At 35.5% G+C, this 22,095-nt stretch overlaps 1 protein-coding gene across 3 annotated transcripts in view; it reads right to left on the bottom strand.

Moving 5' to 3' along the window:
• LOC106167578 (ATP-dependent (S)-NAD(P)H-hydrate dehydratase-like) overlaps positions 1–22,095 on the bottom strand; it is a 66,282-nt gene that overhangs the window by 18,167 nt on the left and 26,020 nt on the right. For all 3 annotated transcript variants that reach the window (XM_087007869.1, XM_087007870.1, XM_087007871.1), the window contains exon 10: positions 4,504–4,682. In XM_087007869.1, coding sequence (XP_086863995.1) covers positions 4,520–4,682 — 163 coding nt within the window. In that variant the 3' untranslated portion in view covers positions 4,504–4,519. The remainder of the gene's footprint in view (positions 1–4,503; positions 4,683–22,095) is intronic.

Below are 22,095 nucleotides of genomic sequence, written 5' to 3'. Positions count from 1 at the left end.
AATCAAAGAGGCTGAGGACTGGAGACAGATCAAGAAATATTTAACCAAAACATGTCTATTTACAATGTTGGACAATACAGTCCTAAGAACTAACTGCCCCTGTTTAATGTCAAGCACCTCACCTGTCCTCTTACCTGTTAAACTATATAACATCAAAGGTACATCAAACCCCCTGACACTCCACAGTGACAGACCAGCTAGGCCAGGTTTGAAAGGTGAAAACTTAACACCACCTGAACGTTCAAGAAGTCTCCAAAACTTGAGATTCAGAGTCTAACACATGTACCTCTGCTGTTTTCTATACTGAAAGGTGTCAGGGAAAATGTGTTGGAAAGAGGAACACCTGTAAGTCACTATCAATGCTCTGTAGCCCAGACAGCCAAATCATATTCAGAAGTTACACGAGGAAATCCTGGTTTTTCTTTTTCTTTTTAATATGAAATTCTGCTGTGTAGAGGATGTGCCAACCTCAGAGGATGTGTAATATCCGTATCTCCAACTGCCATTTCTCATTCACTAACAAAGAGAGTCAGTCTTTAAAAAATCGACATCGATGAACTGTCTGGGGCCCTCAAATTGCATTCAGAAATTTGTAAAAAAACCTGTCTGTATTCCAAGAACAAGTTCTCATTAAGAGGAATTACAATCCATGCTGCAGGCAACATGGAATGAAAGAAACGAAGCAGATTTTACAGCTGCAAATAAAAAAAAAAAAAAAAAAAAAAAGGAATATAATCATTTTTGTCCGATTTCTTAACAGGCCACACAAGCAATTGACAACAGATGGTCACGGTGCATGGTGGTAGAAACAACAAGAAAGGTTTTGTTTGGAAACTCAGAATGCCTAGTCCCTACTGTTTAAAAACATGAGGAAAAAAAGCAGAGGGATACCTATATCGAGATAACTTGTTTTCTTCACGATAACTGTTTCTGACCCCCAGAGACATGATCAGTTAGGGACGACCATTAAATGAACCTGGCAGAATGCAGAATTAGGGAAATACATAAATATATCTTAGAGGGTAATTTAATTTGTCTCATATACCTGTTGGCTAAGCTAAAAGTTTAAAAAATATCTTTTCATTTTATTTGGAAATCCTCCATTCCCTGTCTAATTTTCACATTTTACAATCATCAAGTTACTCACATCAGTACTTTTCTTCCCAGAGAAATATTACTGATAGAAATATACAGAGAACTGATATCATCCTTTTTCATGAGCAAATAGCATTTTTCTTAGTTTACAGAGACTATGCACTCAACTCTGACATGTGTCCATCTTGATGGACAGTGACAAGGAGAAATCTGAGCTGGACAATGAATTTCTGAGTGACTAAAACATGTAGAAAGATTTCCAGAGATTTGTTCCATGCCTGGCAAGCATGAAGATATGTTGTTCCTAGTTTCAAAACAAGGGATCTGGTTTCAACCTTGCTATGAGATATTGCATTACCATTAAGAGCTGAAAAAAAAAGAGAGAATGAAGGAAATAGAAGTCATCTTTTGTTGTAGATTTAGATACATCAGTGTGGTTATTAATTCAATAATACATGAAAGGAAACAAAAACCTTTTACAAATCCTGGGAAACCTTGGTTGTCAGCTTGGTAAATTTCCTCAACCACAATTTCTCGTCTCACAAATACCATCATCCGGAATCAAAGAACTACACACTCATATCTGCAATCCATAAATCAAATCTCTCCAAGAGCATACGATACACAAATATGAAAGATAAGGTAGTGGGAACTCCCAGTCAGCCAATGCCCTCTGACTGATGAATCTGACCATGTGCAAGACAGTTTCTATCCACATAACTTTCCCCATGTTAACACCGCTGTCCACTCACCACAGCCGTCACACTGAATAAAACACAAGTGGAACTGTGGAGAAACAGGGAGGAAAGAAGTCATTTTGCTTCTTTTAAGTACTCCTTATGAAGAGTATTTTTTTGAAAGAAAACACTTGATCTGTCCCCAGTGTGTGCTGCTGGAAGTATTGGGTAGATAAGAGGTGAGGAAACGAGAGGTGTGAGAGTCTGGAAAGAGATGGATTGGACCATATTCTTATAACCTCCCAACTACTCAAAATGATTCAAAATCTAACCAAAAAAACAATTGCTTGTCTGTGTCTTTTTTTACATATTTTTTTTGTTGCATTTTTTTCTAAATAAAGAATTGTTTATAAGTCCTCCAATTTTTAAAATGTCATTCTGTAGTAAATGCTCCTTTGATTCATTCTACCTTCTATACATCATTCTATCTATTTTTTAAAAGAAGTTCCATTCAAACAATCAGGTTACAGAGTGCTTATCTATCTAACCTTCTTATCAAACATGATCTGGAACTAACAAAATAGTGCATACTGACCACTCCAAGAAACAACTGACCTTTGAAAAAAATCCATTTTACATATTTCTCAGCTCCTGGAAAGTTTCTTTTTAATTGCTCAGCAGGTGGGGCGTGGTAACAGTAAAGTAGATTATTACTCATACAATACTGGTTTGAAATATCAAAGTCTGCAACTTAATTCTGGTAAATGACTTTTAACACCATTATTATATTCTCATCACTTTATTTATCTATACCTATTATCTTGTATGGTAAGATTTTCTGCACAGAAACAACTGATCAGACTGGATTAAGTAAGATGAATACATGTTAGTTATCAAAGTCACCAATGAAACAATATCATTATGATAGCCACTAAGTGCGCAAGGATTAACTAAAGACTTAATCAAAATGAAATTAAAGATCCATAAAATTAATCCTTTAAGGAACAAATGTTCCTACAAAATTATTTGCTGAGCCCTGTCACAACATCAGGTTCATATCAGGTTCATATCCAAAGTTCTGTGCATTAAAAGAATACAGGGTACTTTTGTTGCTTGCAGATGTGATTTAAAGTTTTTGTATCATAGGTATACTTTTTTGTCTCGAGACTCAGTGGTAATATCTACCTGTGCATACCTCCCACCTAGAGTACAGGACTGTGTTAGATAACTCTCCTTTCACCTGACATTTTCAACTTGAACCAGTATATATGTAACTACTATTAATCATAACTAATCACTGCCTCATCTGTCTTGCAGGTATATTTTGTCAGTGAAAACAATAAATCACACATTGATTAATCATTTTGTTATTTCCCTGTTCCAGGTAGAAAGAGACAATGGTAGAGTAGGGGCCCATCAACTAGAGTAGCCATGCAGAGAAGCCAGAGGACACTACTGAGGATTGTATTATACAGGGTCATGGCCTGTGAAATAGTATTTCTGCCCCCCTAGGGCATGGACAAGATTTAGTTTTAAATTGTGTTGGTAACCCATGTTTCCAGACTGATCAGTGCAAGAGGGATTTTTTTTAAATTTCAGAATTAGTTCAAGTTTTTTAATCCTCTAATGAAATGTTTAGCACATGTGTTTCACAACTTGTTATTTTCTCCCCTTTTTTACCTGAAAAAAGTGACAGTGTTGAACATATACAACGTGTCAGGAAAACTTTGTTTGGAAAATGAAAAGGTTGCAGAATATATTCAACGTGTCAGGAGAGACAAAGAACACAACCCAGTATTTTATGGTTCTATACACAGCCCTGTAGACAGTGAAATTACTGGCTAAAATAGTTTGGAAGTGTCTCCACAGTCTCTGCACATTTTTTTTCTTTAAAAACTGGGTGGGACTGCTACATTTACATTAATAAGGAAACTTCTGTCATTGTAAATAGATGTCACCATGGAAATTTTTATTCATATGGCAGCTCTTTTCAGAATCAAAATAATTTATTTGCTAAGAAATTAAGGGTTTATTTATCTTGCAGACTTGTTTTGGGCATTCTTGTAACAATTTATGAATGATGATTATGAATAGAAACATCTTTAATTTCCTAATTTTTTTCCCTTCAAATTGGTACTTTTTGATACTTGTCTTTTATCCCTTAAATACTGGAGAAGGTTTTTGACAAAATCTTAACCAACTTTTGACAAAAACAAAATACATGTGGGCAGATCAGGGCAAAAAATTCCACACACTAAAAGTTAAGCAACATTACATAAATTTCTATCATTTACTAAATTTAATTTACTTTCTACAAGTTTCAATTTCACGGTTAAATAGGATGCATCTGCCTTCTCCCCAGAGGAATGTCAGCCATTTGAGTGGCACATATATTCGAGATAACAAACCAAGGTGAAAATTGAAAATGCTACATCTAAGCTGAAAGTGAAGCTCTAATTATGCAATCTACTCTGTAAAGGTAGGCTTTGATGAACTGGGATCAGGTAAGTTAATTTGTAAAGGCACACTAACCAGCTTTCTACAAATGCCATAAAAGTCAATCTCAAATTTGTGCTAAGAGCACCAGAACTCTCATCAACCTTACGGAGAAACATGATTCACAAAACATTTTTTTTTCAAAAATGTATTTAAAATCTGCTGAGTAATGACATTTCAGTCGTTTATACATTAAACAAAAAAAAACAAAAAAAAAAAAAAAGTCACAACTTACCAATTTGTGAGATCTTTTATTCAAACAAATGTGAAAAGACTTGGGGAATACTAGCTATCATATCAGTTGTTGTCATGGAACGCCCGTGTTTCTTGAATGCTTGCCGATTACACTCTCGTGTCAGCACACATGCGGCATAAGCAGCACACAAAGTAGATCCGTACGCAGCAAGGGTAGCACTGAAAAGACACAAGACCACGAAAACTTGAGAACCTTGCTTTGAAAGCAATTGTGAAAACTGTGAAGAACTTGATCCTGTCCCTGAGGCATTGAACACTTTGGTAAAAACTGTGACAGCATGCATTTGCTTGGATATCTCTCGTTGGAGTCTGTCAGTCACACTTTTTACTATTTTGCCGCCTTAAATGGAAAGTGAATTAAGTCTGTTACGCAACCATGCTCTCCCTACCAAAGAGAACAAATTGGACTCCTGCGATATATACATCTTTTCTGAAATTGAAAAATCACAAGAACCCATACCAGAACAAATCAGCACTTTTTGATCGTGCATCTGCCGCGTCTGTCAATCTTATTGAACAGTATACCCTGCTATCGCTCTCAAAGGCCCGGCCTCTCTCATTGGACCACCTAATCTGATATGCTTTTAGCGGCTGCAGACATGAAAATCTTTATGAGCCAGAGAAGACTTGCAGGGGAGGGACAGGTGTTTTTTAAAAAGAGAAAAATATGTAGAAAGCTTTACTTCGTGACACTAGTTTAACAAAACCACAATAATAGACCATAAATGATTAAAAAGCTCTTCAGTTCATCTCAGTTTCTGCCAGTTTTATCACTTATCTCATTCAATCACACAACCCATCCCCCCTCTCCCTGAATGGAAGAATCCAACCAGCAGCAGATCAAATACCAGATCACAAGCATAGATACAGTGTGTACTACAAAATATGATCAAAGACAAATACACACTCTCCTCCCTGTCTCTTTCTGTAATTGAATTCAAACTCTAGTTTCTTCTTTAAGGCCCTGGTCAATTTTCACTAAGAGTAATCTGTGGAATTTTAAAATGGTGCGCTACTTTGTAAGTGCTTCTGAATCGATTTGCATTTGTGTTTTGATGTAAGTGACAACTGTTTTACAAACTATCTGCAAAAAGAAATACACTTTTAAAAATTGAACTGAAAATTGTTCTAAAAATAGATAACATCAGAAAATAATCATAAATCATATTAAAACTACTTTTAAAAATCTAAATTTAATCCATTTGATCTATTTACACAGATTCCATTTAGTTTTACATTGGGTACCATCAAAATCATACAATTAAATCAATTTACTCAGTGACGAGCAAATTGCCAGCAAATTGCATTCAACAATCTTATCTACCAGTGAAATTGGTGAATATGTAGGGAAAGAAATGACATTAAGAGACAATCTCCAGCCAAGGGCTTCAAGAACAGGTGCCCTCTGCTCAGTTTACAGAAGAAGTGAGTTCTGGAAATTGCAGAATTTACTTTAATGCATTTTCGTCAAAACAAAAAACAATATTCCCGCTATTCAGCTCTTTACATGGAGAATACAAACAGCTAGTTCCGGTGCCTGCACTAGGTATGGTGTGAGCAATTATTGCACACTTCTAAATGGGTTTTAATGGAAACAAAATCAGCAGTTTTTGAAACCATCAGCCATTATGTGCAAAGAAAGCAGTGGTAAATTTACCTGTCTTGTTATATTAAGCCAGGAAACACTTCAGTAAAAGCTGTCAGCTACCCATGTCTATCATTACTAAGCATGTAATGGAGTAAAAGAAATTTTGTATTTTATTCCATTGATTTTCTTCTCTCTTTCTGAAGAATGGAATTCTATATCCAAATGAAAAAACTTTCTAAAGCTAAATGCTGAGTGGATCCATCAGCTCCAACCTAGTGTTGGTCTCAACAAAGACATGTTTAATGCTAACTTAGCAAATGTTGAGAGCATTTTGATACGCACATGTTTAATAACAGCAACTGCTCTCTCAAGTGCTTTAACCAATACTTTTTTTCTCATTTTGCGAAATGGATTCTGTTTGCTAATTGCATTTGAAAGCAAGCAGCTTCTTTCAACTTGGTGTTGTTTAAATGTTACTTTAATTAAGAATATAATGGGTAAAAACCCACCTACAATAAATAAGTAAGCCACAGCAAGACTACAATTTAGAATAAAATGCCATTAACATTTGATTACCAAAGCCCTTGAAATGTGTTGATACTGCAATAGAAAGCTCTACAGAAAGTTCCCTGTTATCAACAACTCTTGTTGACATTTTGTACCATGAATTAAAAGACTTTGCCTCATGAGGACAGTAAAGATGAGCAATAAATGTCTCTCGCTTTCTCAGTCTCAATCAAATATTAATTGACATGATGCCAGTTCCCAGAAATCTGCACCTTTCCCATGCTCCCAGAAATCATTACCCATATTATCTTAATTAATGAACAGCCATTAGGATTATCTCATTGTGTTAATCCCATGATTATGATGACAAAGCAAACAGAAGTCTGCTGCTCCTATTGGGAGAAAAAAATAAATGGCTTGCAAACAAAACACTTTCAGTAATAACTAAAAGCAAATTCCATTCCTAGGAATAAAAATTCAGTTTTGAAAAGTTCAGGCTTAATTTTTGCTCGATTTGAAATTTTGATAGATGCACACTACTAGTACCTTCATCAGATCAGTTCAATAAAATATATCCTGTAGTACGGAACTATCAAGCGAAACACGAATTATCAATGTGGAAATAATACTGAAAATGTTGGTAAAACAAAGATAAAATAATGATAACTGTTATCATTATTGTCAACACAATGCAAATGAAATTCCCCTTCCTGACTGTAGCACATTTCATGCCCAAGTAAAAATATTGCCAAAATTCCAAACCTCATCTCTTGCCATCTGCTGACTAGTACATTTGGTGAGAACTGGTCAACAATGAGATAAGAAAATGCCAAAACTGGACACGAGGTAGTAGGATAACATGCCGCTAGGGTCAGCATCAGGTGTTATAGAGGGTAGAACTGTTGATGTGGAATACCTGGAGATAGTCACACCTATGAGCCCGAAAAGGGGGGGGGGGGTGCTGGACCAAGATGATTTAGGCAAAATTGACATATGTAGATTAACTAATATTATGCTTTTATGTAACACCAATATCAAAGTAGTTTTTTTTCTAAAACTAGACTTCTCTAAGCTCTGCTACTATACTCATTCAGCAATAAGACAAAAGCTAGATTGACTTTTATGTCATCTACTGTTATTAGTATTTTACTAAGAGAAACAAAGTCACTGACAGTTGGAATCTACTTCAATGGCTAGTTATTGGATCTTTTTTATCAAAAATAAACTGATATTCCAGACGTTTATGACAGATTTCAATAATTTCCATATTTTCCAAGCTCCAAGTCTTTATATATGATAACAAACTTTTAAAGTCTCTAAATGTAAATTTATATTTCACTGAATTTTCCCTTTTTATCAACAATAATTGTTCGAAAGTCGTATCCATTACTACTGAGCTGGAAGCAAGTCAGGCCATTTTGTGTACAAATTTGGAAAATAAAATCCAGGACACTTTTTACAAACACGCATTTGCAGCAGACACATTCCAAAGCAGATTTTGCTGTTAAAAACACTTCAAAGGAAATTTGTTATTTCTGTAACTTTTCAAAGTACTGGCATAAAACAAAATAGTGTATGGATTTGTGAACATTTTCAAATGTAAACCATTTCGTATGGCAGAAACCACAGAGAAAAAGTTTTTGACTTTAAATTGAAAGATAATAGATGAAGATATTGCAAGGTAATTGCAAACAGGGTGATTTATAGAGAATTTACCAAGTAAACCATTTGATGATTATCCTTGCATTCTGACTGATTTATTGGCAGAATGTTTAATTGAATTCCCTTTGCTTATCTTTCCAGCTCTTGGCCATATTTAATTGGTTTTTATTTTACCCAAGTGTCACTTTTAATTAAACTATAGCAACATTTGAGGACTGAGAATTTTAATTTATAGACATTCTTTATTACAATGACTAAGTTAAAGCTGACTGCAAACTTATAACTAAGCTTTCTCTCTCTCTTTCTTACTCTACATGCGATATGGATTTACATTTCTTTACAGAAAAGCATTAGTAATCCTCTTTATAATTACATATATATCTTTAAATCATCTGCTAAATTTAATTAACATTAATAAAAAAATTAACAAAAAAAGATCAACCATTTCAACAACACAGTCCTACCAACCTAACTGACAACAGAACATGCCTAAACACTCTTCACTTAAATGTTTTAATAGAATGATAATTAAACAATTTAAAACATTCCAACTATAATCAAATCTCCTTTAAGTGGTTAACCAGCTAATAAAAACAAGTACTTTGACGGTAAACTTGTTTCAATCTGTAAAAGATTGACTTCAGTCTATCTAATTTATATTGCTGACACTTCATTAATTTCACTGACAGATTCTTGGTCACAAACATTTTGGCAGTAAATCAATCAAACTGGAACGGTTCACCAAAGCTACAATAGTTTTTGACCAGGCACCTAAATGCTGACAATGGTTTCCATTTGTCAAATTTGAGGATGGACAATATTCTACATGCAAACCGATGTTTAGTTTCAGGTTCAGATTTCAAGATGGTGTGACTGATGAGGTGTGTGACCACAACACATGTGAACAAAAAAACTTTTTTTTTTTGAAAATTTAGCATCCTTCTGAGCATAAATTTGACACCAATACTGCATTTTTCATGGTTTAAAATGTGCAATTTTCATAAAATGAAGAATGTGCACAGTAAGAAGAAAGGTGTACCATGTACAGTTATTATGCCACCCAAAAACACATTTTTTCACATCATTTTCATATCAAATTCCATTCTGATGCCAATATTTTGAAAGGGTGTCTGGTTTCAGCAACAAGTAAATGTATGTGTATGGACTCGAGCGGACATTAATTCCATTGTAAGTGGTAAATTGTTCCAAATTTCTATCTTACAAAAGTTTACCACAAAAATTTGCAATAAGCATCACCTATTTTTCTCTGCAAAGTTTTAACAATCTAAAAATTACATTTGTTTCATTTATGGAAAAGCCACAAAAGAACCCACATATCTAAAACTGCAGTAACCATAATAAACACCCAAAATCTTAATTACGTACTCATGACCAGGTCAGTATAACTAAGATTACCAATATGTACAACTGTGCCACCAGCATATCAGCCACATGACAGTGGCAAGTTGACTCAGGATTACTACAAGAACAATAGAAATTATATCATAGTTTGGCAAACAACCCGCATGGTCGTGCCACAACCTTGACAAATATGTTTATTGAGTTTTAAATATGTAACAGTTCCATATGACCTGGATGGTTTGAACTCACACTTTCACGAGATTAAATTAAACCTGATTTTCTGACCTAATATATCATAATCTTAGAATTATGATGCAGGTAGCATGCAAGCAGCTGTGTTAGGTGAGCGGATTGGTCGTCTGCTGAATTCACATAAAACAAAGATTGGCATATCAGAACCACCAAATCTTTATATCTTATTAAACATTGGTGGACATATGTTATAGTACAGTATGATGGCTATTTCTGTTTTGGTCAAAAAAGTTAAAGGGTTATACAAATATGTCATCTAATTACAGACATGCATGTTTCTTCAAAGTACTCCAAAAAAAAAAAGGGCATATACATTACTAACAGTTAGCTTCTAGATAATGTAATTACAGAGCACGGAACTTAGGTTTTCTTTCCATGTGCTTCCTACATTTAAATTTAGTAGAGTCAGGTACTATACTGGCTGGATAAAGCCAAATCTTAAAATCTTTCATCCCCCGTCCCCAACTCCCGACCCCAACCCTTGAGTTGCCAACTCTGTATTCTATGTATTATTTAGGGCAGACTCCTATTCAGGTGTTATTTTATTGTAATAAAATGTTAGACAAGTTCGATCTATGCCTTTTTGGGATAACACGTAGTCATGTTGGCAACGTTGCTTTTAGTGAAAATTCTTTATAAATTTCCACATAATTGTACATGTCACTGCAATGTGACAAGGTTGCTATGTGGCAAAAAAATAAAACTTGGTAATTACTCAAAAGCAGCATGTGACTTCTTGAGTCAATCTTAATAAAGCCATCATGGCCAGAATGAAAATTTAGTCAATTGTATGTTTTTTTTTCTTTTCTTATTTTGTAATGGGCCATGCACTGACTGCTTATGATGCCCTTTACTGAGAAATCAAACTACAAAACTTTTCCCGTGTTTTCCAAAGCTAATTTGAACATTAACATCTTTTGAATTTTTTGAAGATTCAGATCAAATGAGTAAATTACTCACACATCCAAAGTACCCTTCAAAGAAACAAGTGTAAATCACTACACTGTCATAAAGTACAACATCAAAATTTTACCTGTTTGTTAGTGAAGATGACGACAATTTCTTTTTTATGAAGGACACCGCCCCACCGAGCTAAAACCAATCCCAAAGCACTCAAATCATCCAGCAGGTCCCATGATAAAACATGCATGGAGATCCAGGATGAATAATGAAGACAACACTCACTGGTCAATACCACTTGTCCACCTAATTGCCCACTTATAACAGTGGACACTGGAGTCATCCATCTTCCACGCATCAACTTGAGAAGTGGATGGAAGCAATTCCCAATCTAGTGCAGTGTATAAAAACACCTGCCCCTCTACTTTCAAACAGTTCCTTCAAAGGTTGACAAAGTAGCTGTCACCAAAAGCGTGGTTGTCGTCGGTGTGACAATACAGCTTGTTATTGCGAGAGAGGGATGTGTTATTACCATCACTGGGTCCCCTTGGGCCACTGTCATGGCTTCTTCAGACACTCTTAAATGTGGCAGAACTTGCGTGATCTTGTGGCCAAAAAATATAGGTTAGAATTTGAGAAAAGTAGTTTTAATTCAACTCTTATATAGTAGTTCTTTGTTTTAGTTATAGTTCAGGTTTGTGTTAAGTCAATGATTTCACTACTGATTTTTAGTTTCATGTTTTCTTTTTTTTTTAATCTTATATGTGGTTTTCTATTAAGTTTAATAAATCAAACATTGGGACCAACCTACCAGAGCATATTGATAAGTATAACATTTATTTCGAAGGCATAGTTTTATTCTCTTTTACCCTGTCCCTAACATAATTGACAAAATTAACAGAAAATAATTATCCCCTAGCATCCCCTAGCCATTACAACTAGACTTAACGCGACGTTTTTGCCACAGGAATACAGCAAGACAATTATAAGAGAAAGAAAAAAAAACTCAACAAAAGAGATATTCACCAATCATCTGCTACACAATTACACATAATTAAAAGCACTCATAGAATCCCCTTAACAAACAAAAATCCACCGACCACATCCATCTTATTCAATGATACAACAATCTGGCCCTTGGCCATCAGAAAATATATTCCCAAAGCTCCTGCCTTGGTCTGTGTCCATTCAACTTCTACCAGCAGAAACTAATAGAAATCCATGTGTAAAATTGTGAGGAGATGAAATTTGCCTGTTATTTCTATTCCACATGGGGGGAGCGTAACTTGAATTCAATTACTCTACCTGCTTCAAGCTCTCAGGTTGCATAGTGACACTGCTACTAGAAATGGAGGCCATCACAAAGAAAGTGAGATGTTACTTATAGGTACGAGCATTCATTAAATGATCCCCAAAGTGACAATAATTGGATACTGGAGACACATTGTGGCAACGTTATAATCTTATTGCCAGTCGGGATTTGGAGAGTGGCTTAGCTTAGAGCAAGTGAAGTGTGTATGGATGTAAATGTTAAAATGTTATTAATAGTGAAATCTCCTTTTCTTTATTAACTGAATACCCTCTGCCACCTTGATACAGCAAAAATAACTGTTCTTTTTCTTTTAATCTTTAAAATGATAAATCTCAAATATCATTTTCTAAGAGTAACAGCATTTCAATAGTAAATATGCAAAACTGTTACTCTCATATTTAATTTAAAAAAGCCATAATTTCATTGAAATTGTTTGCTTGATATAACTCATAAAACATCCATCTCTCTCTCACGGTTGTTAGCAATGCACCCTATCTTCAACTCCAGCCTATCAATCTTTTTAACAGGTCAAAAGCAAACAAATCATCTCTAACAGATCTGAATAGCAATTAAATGATCATTGTTTCATCAAAAAAGGGGCATGCAAACCCATTAAACTAATTAAATTAAGGCCCTGCCCATTCTCCACATAATAGTAATAACACAGTGACAGATTGTTTTCCCATATATCACACATACAAATCCTACCACATGCTCACTTTCTAGATTTAATATCTAAATGTTATAATGCTGTTTCACTAAAGTCCACTGAATATTTCAATTCCATTCAAATACAGTTAAATATCACCACAATTTTTTTTTTATATATAGAAATGATCTAAATTCAGTAATGCCAGCAAATTTAAGTTGTGAATACTAGCTATATACAGACACAACCCAGTGACAGCTGTCTGAATCTCTTTACTCTTACCATCCCTGATGTGGATAGTATAATTATTATACTACACCTGTCAAAAACTCATAAAACGTATGTACCCTAAAGTTGCAAATACTAGCTACAGAGAAATTAAGAGACAAGCCATTGATACTAGTGTGATGCTATTGCTCTTACCCGCCCTGATAAGCAAAGTATAATAATGCTACACCTGACTGTCAAAAACATATACACTTATGTGTTCTACACCTTACCGCAAAAATTGCAGATATACAAAAATGTAAAAATTCACAAAAAAACGAAGTGTTACTGTGCAAGTACCAATACTTAGCAATAATGATCATACATGTCGTATATGTGTAGCTTATTTCTCTGAAGACACTGAACATGTCACTTCACCTGTTAGGAGAAATGTTGGCTGAAATGTCAACTTACTTGGAAAATAGGACATCAGGAAACCGAAGCTTTCACTGAAAGACCATCAGGCAGCTTAAAATTACCACTGATACACAAGCTATGTGTACTTACACTGAGTCAAGAGGAATCAGAACTATCAAAGGCACATTGAGAAGAGATTTTCTCAGTACAAACACGGTGCCTTGATTGTAATCTGTCCTAAAGCTTTCCTTTTTTTCCGGCGCTTCAAGTCAAGAATATCAGTTACTTCCTATAATATACTTACATGCATTGACAATGGATTTCAATTTCTCTGTTACAGTCTGATGTAGCAACTCTCCGCAAATATCGACAGTAACCAGAGTATGTCCTGTCCCACTGTTTTTATGTGTTTGACAGAGAGATGTTTGCTCTTTTTCCCCCTTAGTTATCTGTCTGCTTGTTTCTGGGATCAAGTGTCTGTTAACAAACAAAGAATTTGTCGAGCAGCTCGAGCGTTATACTGATCATGTGTCCGACAAAATGAAACAAAACTTGATACTTGAAACTGAGTGGTTGGCTATCGGAGGAGGACAATGGCAGAAAATCCCTCTGAGCTCCCGATGCGTCTGCTCATCATGTTCATTTTTGAAATCAGCTCCTGTGCAGTGGCCGCTTGACTTGCTCTGGTGAATACACATCAGAGGACATTCAAAGATCACAGCTTCGTGCGCCGGTGTCAATAGCCAAGAATAAAAGCCCAAAAAACAGCGACCCCTGCAATCCTACCCAAACAAATATGACAACATAATTACAAAGTGATTTTTAAAAAATGAACGCGACCACTGCCTCAAGGCAGACTAATTTAGAGGCCGGTGAGGTGCTCAGCTTTCATACCACAGTACAGGTGCATGCTTCATCTCTCCCCATAACAAAAAGATCAGGTTTCCAAGCGAGGTTGATACCAGGTTGTCTCCCCCTCATTTCCTAACTTCCAGCAAGTGAAGAGCATCACAATGATCAGCGGCATGCCACAAGTCAGCGCGGAACAAAGAGGACTGACTGCCTCTTTATGGGGAGTCGCTCTGCATGCGCTTTATTCCTCCGGACAACACCTGATTAAAATAATTTTCTTTGCTGTCAATTCAGATCCTATATACAATGAACAACATGGCCTTTCAAGCTTTTCAGCTTTTATTGGATTTTATTTCAAAGTCACCAGGTCGCGGTAATTACTAGTTATGCTGGGTGGTTAATATCCACCTATCAAACATTATCAATATTTTTTCAAGCTTTAAAAAACTTAAATTCATATACATGGCCAGCACTAATGGAGTATAATTTCCTTAGATTTTATTTAAGATGATAATTCACAAGGCAGATGTTGATGTCAATTCCTGACTTTTCTTATCCCTAAAGACATGGAAATTACAGTCATTGCATAGCTCTTGACAAGAATTAGTATCTAATTTAAAGACAGAAAACAGATCTTAATTTCTCTAGAACTGACTGTGATAAAGTTAGGTACATGTCTTATAATTAAATTCAAATTAAAAGAAAATATTTTCCTGTTATAGAGGGTATCTTCCATTTAATCAAGTGAATAAATTTTGGCGATATATCAAATGGCCACGTGACCTAATCCAGACACTGAGACACAAAATCTGATAACTTATAATCTAAATTGTTAAATCAAAGAAACACCATGTCACCACCTTGTCAATCTATTTTTAAGATCTATTTCTTAACACAGCTCAAAGAAGGTGAGAGGGAGCTTCAAAGCACAGACGGACAGGAGAAGAAAATAAGATAATTAAGCATGCTTATTCCCATTACTTTCACAGCGGGTGATCTAATCGATCCAGTGAGATTTTGTTTTTTCAACTTGGGATTGCAGCACAAACGCAAGCGCAGTTGCACCACAGTCATCAATTTGCTTTTCTAACTCAGCGTGCTCCTGGGCACACTGACAGACTGTACACACCGCTAACAACTGCCTCAATTGCAGCTAATCGTCTTGATTTCTTAACCTAAATGTCTGCATCATTATCATCATCATCGTTGGCGTTTCCACCATGTGTCTTTTAACATCTCCACTGGGTAGTGTGTTAGGCTGGGCTCATACCCACACAAACTCAGGTGCATAGCTAGGATGATGTGTGTGTGTGTGTGTGTGTGTGTGTGTGTGTTGGAGTGTGTTGGGGGGGGAGGGGGGGGAAAGAGAATGGATAAGCATTAACCATTCAGAAAAACAAATTGTGAAGGGGGATTCCTCTTGGCTTCCTACCTGGCTTGTGGAATTACATGTATTACTAGTGTGGTTGAAAAAAGTAGGAATGGAAGTCTATCCCCCAGCTTCTCTGTTAAGAGGGTTTTCTACATTCTGATTAGACTAGGTGTGACCAACCAATTTAGTTCAATCACGGCTGATATGTATAGCTGACAAGACTGTCAACACCCTCAAACTATTTTAAAAGCCTTTAAAAATATAAGCAACTTTTATCTTGAGAAGCTGTGAAATCAGCCTAGCTCAACCCAGCCATGAAGAATGCTTTTTTACATTAAATTATATAGCGTCTGTGTCAGGGCCAGTTCAATCCTGGTCATCACCTTTGCCTTCACCCAAGGCTCTTTTTACATTGGGCATAGGCTAGCAGTACAGAATTCTGTACCACACCAGTTTGACAGACCCGAAAGTGTTATCATACTCAAGAAGTTATAACTTCTTGTTATACTTTACTGTAGAAATCAAACTTAATCTGGTATACTAGTTGCATCAAAGTGGAGGGGGGGGGGGGTCATTTAGGTGCCCCGTCTCATAAATGAAAGCTGTCTAGTCAGTTGTCAATTTTGCAAATTAGTGCGAAACAAAAAACTGTTCTACTGGAAGTGAAAAGACAGGGGGTAGGACCTACATATGGCAATGAGAGCCAAACACCAGATATAAAAGAGGAGGTTTACTAGTTGATAGTAAATTTAAGGGGTTTATCATGGATGACTTGTAGTTGCAAAAAGTTAAACTAAATAAAGGAAAATATTAATAATAAAAAACAATAATGATAATTACAACTGTTACAGCTTCTTGATCCACTCAAACCCATTTATTTAAAATCCTGAGCTCTCATCACTTACACTCATGAAGTTTATACCTTTTTTTTAATTCTGCATAATAGTCTGTGCTCTAGACACATATTCTATACATTAATTTAGTCATAATTAAAATTTTCATGAAAGGAAAAATAATTACCCTACCTGCACCAGCACATTTAGGCACATTCTGAACCGGCAGAGAGTCACAGGGTGCCTCCACAATGAATCTATGGTACTAGCTAGTGTCTACTAACTCCAGAGGGACTCTCGCTGAATGCAATCAGATTAACAAGCCTCTTTCTGGAGTTAAGTAGAATACAAAAAAAGCTGGCGATTTTAAGACTATGTTGGAAACAAGCTGAAGTACGTCTACAATATCTACTGAAGTTTTATTATCATAATTTATCGAAATTAATTCTTTTCCCACATTGGCCCTCTCTATCTTAGGTTATACCAGATTACCACACTGGCAATTATCGCTGACGATATCTCTCAATATGGCTACTTTGCGGAATCTCTTCACAACAACCATCCAGGTTTCACGACAGAACTGGAGGTATCAATCATATCAATATGATAACAATGAGAGATAGTGGCCTTGCAATAACAGTCACTGTCACCATATCTAATCACCTTTCCTTGCTATTTCAATAATTTTTGCACGTATGTTCATGCAAAGCATAATGTCCATAATTTCAAATCAAACATGTGATTTATGAATGGTAAAAATAATTGCCATTCTTCCAGACCAGCATCGTGGCAATCACATTTAAATCTTAAGGTCTTTTAATTCTTTAAAAAAAAAGCATACAATTTTATATTTCACAATTAATTTCAGTGCAATCCTACTGCATATCAATCCCCAGATAAAAAGAGTAAAACTATGACTTCAATCCCAGGGCAACACCCATGATGAGTTAAACAGGTAGTTGTCTGTAATATAAAGTAACTGAGAGTTTATACTCCATATTCTTTCAAAAATTACATCCACAAATTAACTTCATAAAACAAAAATAAAAATTTAATATATCCACTCACATATTCCATGGTTGCATACTGTCACACCAAATCAAACATCCACAAACTACAGTCCCCACCCAAACTGCAGCGTCCAGCTCGCATTCTATTGTCTTACAGAATATGGTCTTGCATGATATGTTTTCCCTGCTGACTCTGGCAGCTCTTTTCTTACAGAATAGTATGGTAATTGCAGTAGTTCTGTTGTTTTAGATGATGCCTGCACTAGAATAACCCTCTCCTGGCTCAGGGGGAGAGGACACAAGGCAAATAGAACAATGAGGGATGTTGTTTGCCCAGTGAAATGAAGGCGTTTATTGGAGAGACTGGAATTTACCGTGAGACCTATATCTTGTGAGAGATACATTCCTTACCATATAAAATGTTTAGCTATATCCAAGATAAAAAGCTTTATAATAAAGCATCTCTTTCATCAAAAAGCAATGTTTTGTTTTCTTTGTTGCACATTTCTGAAAACTTAAATAAAGGTTTATCTGAGACGTTTTAGAAATAAATGACTAATCTCACCATACAGAATCTAAACTTTTTCAATTGATCATTTTTTAACCTGCTTTAGTGACTAAACAGGATAAAGATAAAAATTATGACTCACCGCCACCTGACTAGTGATTTTTTAAAAAACCCAGCACTTTCACCTCTGCAGATTTGAAGGCACCCACACAAAAGACAGCATATCTGACTTTAATCCCATTCAAACAGATTAAGATATGAAATATTTGTGTGTGTAGTGGTATTTACATTAATTCAAAATTATCTGTAATTTTGAATCTAACGCATGCAGATATCGGACATATTATCTTGTATGATAAAGATAATATCTTTGAAACCAGGGAAATATTACATGTGGTTATATGGTTTACTTCACAAACAAACAACTACCTGTCAAATTTTCTTTGATATAAGTTTCAAACAGAGACATCAAACTCTTTAGGTAACTATGTGAAAGTCTGCATAAGTCTCAGGATCATTCTAGAATACAGGGTATTTTTTTAACTTAACACTTTCATTAAAATACCCAAATATGTTCCTACTTAGTAATTCAATTTTCTGATGGATGATAAAATATTCTATTCGTCAAACGTATTTAACAGATAACATATGAGGGAGACTAGTGTAAAGATTATACGTACCAACAACTGACATGGAATTAAGTACTATTTTCTAAATCTGCAATACAGAATGGGCCCTACAGAACTACATGTTCCTTTTTTTGTATCTAAATTCAATGCCTCTTCTCAAGTTGGGTCAGCTAAGAGTGTTAAAATGTCTACTTTTTCAGAAAAAAAAACTATAAAATTGCTGGCTACAGCCCAGTGTTCTAGCTGGCATGTTACACAGTAAATTGTAGGAGTACTAGTCAGGTACTACTGAAGGTTCACTGCCAGGGCGAGGTCTTCAGAACACAATACAATCTGCTTGTACTGCCTACGGGCTCAGTACTTAGTTGTACTAATTACTTACAAATGGGAGATCATTCTCTGGGATTATCAGTGTGTTGAGAGAGGAATTTGTGTCATTATCAAAATGAAATAATTTCATTTATGTGATGTTAGTAATACACACTCTTGATAAAATAATGGCTCTTATAAATACTAATATAATTATGGATAGTTATGCAATGTTCAAATTTATGAAGGGGGGGGGGTTGATATAGGATTATTTCTACCCATCTTCCTAAACCACTTTCATAGTTACACTTTCAAAAATTCTAAAACTATCTCCAGCCTGAAAATACTACTCTCAGATGACAGCCTTCTAATGTCCCTGGCATACAATGTTACATCACATAACTGTCCACCTATGATGTCCATCTAATCAGGCTGTGTAGTACTTAATAGATACTGACCGCTACTGGAGCCAACTGACCCCTCTCGTCTCTGTACCTGTAACACCACTGTGGAAGTCAAACATTACAAACCAATTTGGCCATATTATGATCTCCCCGCCCGCATTCCCTGTCACAGACCCAAATTACGCTCAAGCTCCCGGCCATTACAAGTTATAACAGAGACTAAATGGGATCAGAGAGCCACCATGTCTGACTGCTTGTACCACACTTGACAAGGTGAGACACCAAGCTGTCACCTGGACTGGATATTTTATCCTGACACGAGATGGCAGTCGCTCGCTGTCACCCTCACACTGTCACCCTACACTGACGCAGGTAGCATGTCACCTTTGAGAAAAGACACCGACATTGTTTACATTTCTCTAAACACAAACTTCTAACACAGAACAGTTATATGATAGCTTTACTTTCATTTCAGTTCATCAGACTGCTGAGTATTGTATTTATTGATATTACATGATCCTCTGAAGTATATCTGAAGTAGACTTCTTTTGATCTTTCCAATGCAATTCAGCTAAAAACTCGAAAATTTAAAATCAAAGAACATTCTACATGAACTAAATATTAGGTTTCAGTTATAGCAGCTGTAGTAAAATGTATCTGTATTGTATTTGTTTGAATTGTTTAAAAATATTCTCCTTTTTATAATCTCAAAATTGAAAAGAGCAGTAAACCACAAATGTTTATATAAAATAAATGTTGTATTATTCTGAATACGCAAAGAAGTCAAAACAAATACAGGTACTATCACGAGGAAGCTCCTAATTCGCCATTTGCCCTCTACTTTTCAGAGTTGTGCCTCCCTGTGCCAAGCTAAATTATCCAAAATCCCTGAACACACTGGAAAAAGTGAGGACATAATCATCTCTTCCGCACTTTTTTTCACTCAAACTAACAAGTTAGTGCCTCAAGGCCAAAGATTTGCCCTGTTTAAGCAGTCGAGTTGGTTGTTATCCCTTATTTTGTCAGAGTTATTTTCCTGGCTCTTTATCACAGAAAATTAAGATTGAAGAAGATCACATTTCTACCCCAAGGGGCTTTAAAACTGAAGTCCTTATATGGGCTTGGCATCATTTTGATTGCTGTGATCTTGCGCCACCCTCGCTTTTTTTGCTCATTTACTTTTGTATACAATGCAAATTAATTTTGACTTTAGAGATAAAGACACCAAAAATCCATAGGCACAGGTAACATAAATAAGCAAGTTTTTATCTAACATAAAATACAAATCCATAGGAGGGTGTTAAGGTTGAGGGATAGAATGAACAACTTTTTTGGCCAAAAAGGTTTGCTCTCAATCAAAATTTGATCTAGTTTCTGCACCATTTCCTAAGTTGGATCAATTAAGGGAATGAAAAGGTCTACTTTTTCATTAAAAAAAGGAATCCCAATTCTTAATTACTGACTACATACAGGACTGAAATACAGTTGTAGGTATCTTTCAAATATATGTAACAAGTGCAAGTACACTATGGGCCTAAGAGTAACAGGGAAGACTAGAAATGACACCTCAACTAATAAATTTATATTCAATACTTTGTTATTAAACGTATATGTTCAGAGAATGGAAATCAGATATTTTTTTTCATTTTCTTACCTATTCAAACCTGTCTGCAATTAAAAAAAACTAATAAAAACTTCTATTTCTGTCATCCCTAATATAAGTATCATAATTGTTTATCTTACCTATGGCATAAATATGATCAAAATGAAAAAAAAAATTAACCAAGGACGTGCAAAGTCAAAGTTACAAGAATTCAGCACTGAACAAAACCTTACCTGAAGCACAGACTTGAAAAACAAACCACCAAGTACAAAATCGGTAAAACTTCCCATACAGATCAATCTTTAGACAGTTTGAATATAAAATCTAGCTGTTAAACCTTCAAGCATCACAACACTAAATAAAAAAAAAAGGTAAAACATCGTCCATGAACCCGGTTATTCCTTCCCATATAATAGTCATGTCAAAAAATTATTCAACCTGGCATACTTGGTACCTTCACATGGACTATCAGTGATGTCTATCTTTCCACTTGGGTAACAACTACGTACAATTACTTCAATGGGAAGTGGGAGGCCCCGTAGATTTTTTTTACTGCTTTTTTTTCACAGCTCAAGGTTATCAGTTTGTTTTATCACAGATGGGAAGGGAGATTGCATTGAGTTGTAAAAGGCGATAAGGGAGTTTGGACGTGGGGGACGTGATGCAGAAATGGAGTCGCGTCTCTTTTGTGCCGAGAACAGTTGGGAACACCAGTAATTGGTGGATGTCACTGCGAGATAATTGTAATTATCAACTGGGACTTATTTTCCAACCACCCCAAGCAGGGGCTTTCAATTAACTTTGTGTCAAAATGGTAGACAGTGGTACTGAATGAAACACATTTTTTTAAACTGGTAATGAGGTGCAGCCCACCAAAAATATCTGTAATTATCTACCATATTTCATTTCTAGGTAGATGAAAATCTGACCACAAAATAATTAGTTTGTGTGGAAAAGTAAACTTTGAAACTACAAGAAATTTTGCACTTTTCAATATATAGATAATGCTTTAAAAGCGGTCAAAATCAAGGTTTTAGTACATGTAACAGCATAGAAGCGAGATTTGACTGCATTACCTCATGCAGAAACCTCCTTGACAGAGCAATTCAACCATATCTTTTCATGTCTGAAACTTTCTTAATTTTAATAATAATAAGATATAATTTCCTAATTGGAGGATGCGTTCACATTGGAGC

This window comes from Lingula anatina, chromosome 3, assembly GCF_051362555.1.
Source record: "Lingula anatina isolate TDL-2025a chromosome 3, LinAna3.0, whole genome shotgun sequence".
NCBI lineage: Eukaryota > Metazoa > Brachiopoda > Lingulata > Lingulida > Lingulidae > Lingula > Lingula anatina.
Note: the sequence above shows the minus strand (reverse complement) of the source record. Positions and strands in the feature narration are given on the sequence as shown.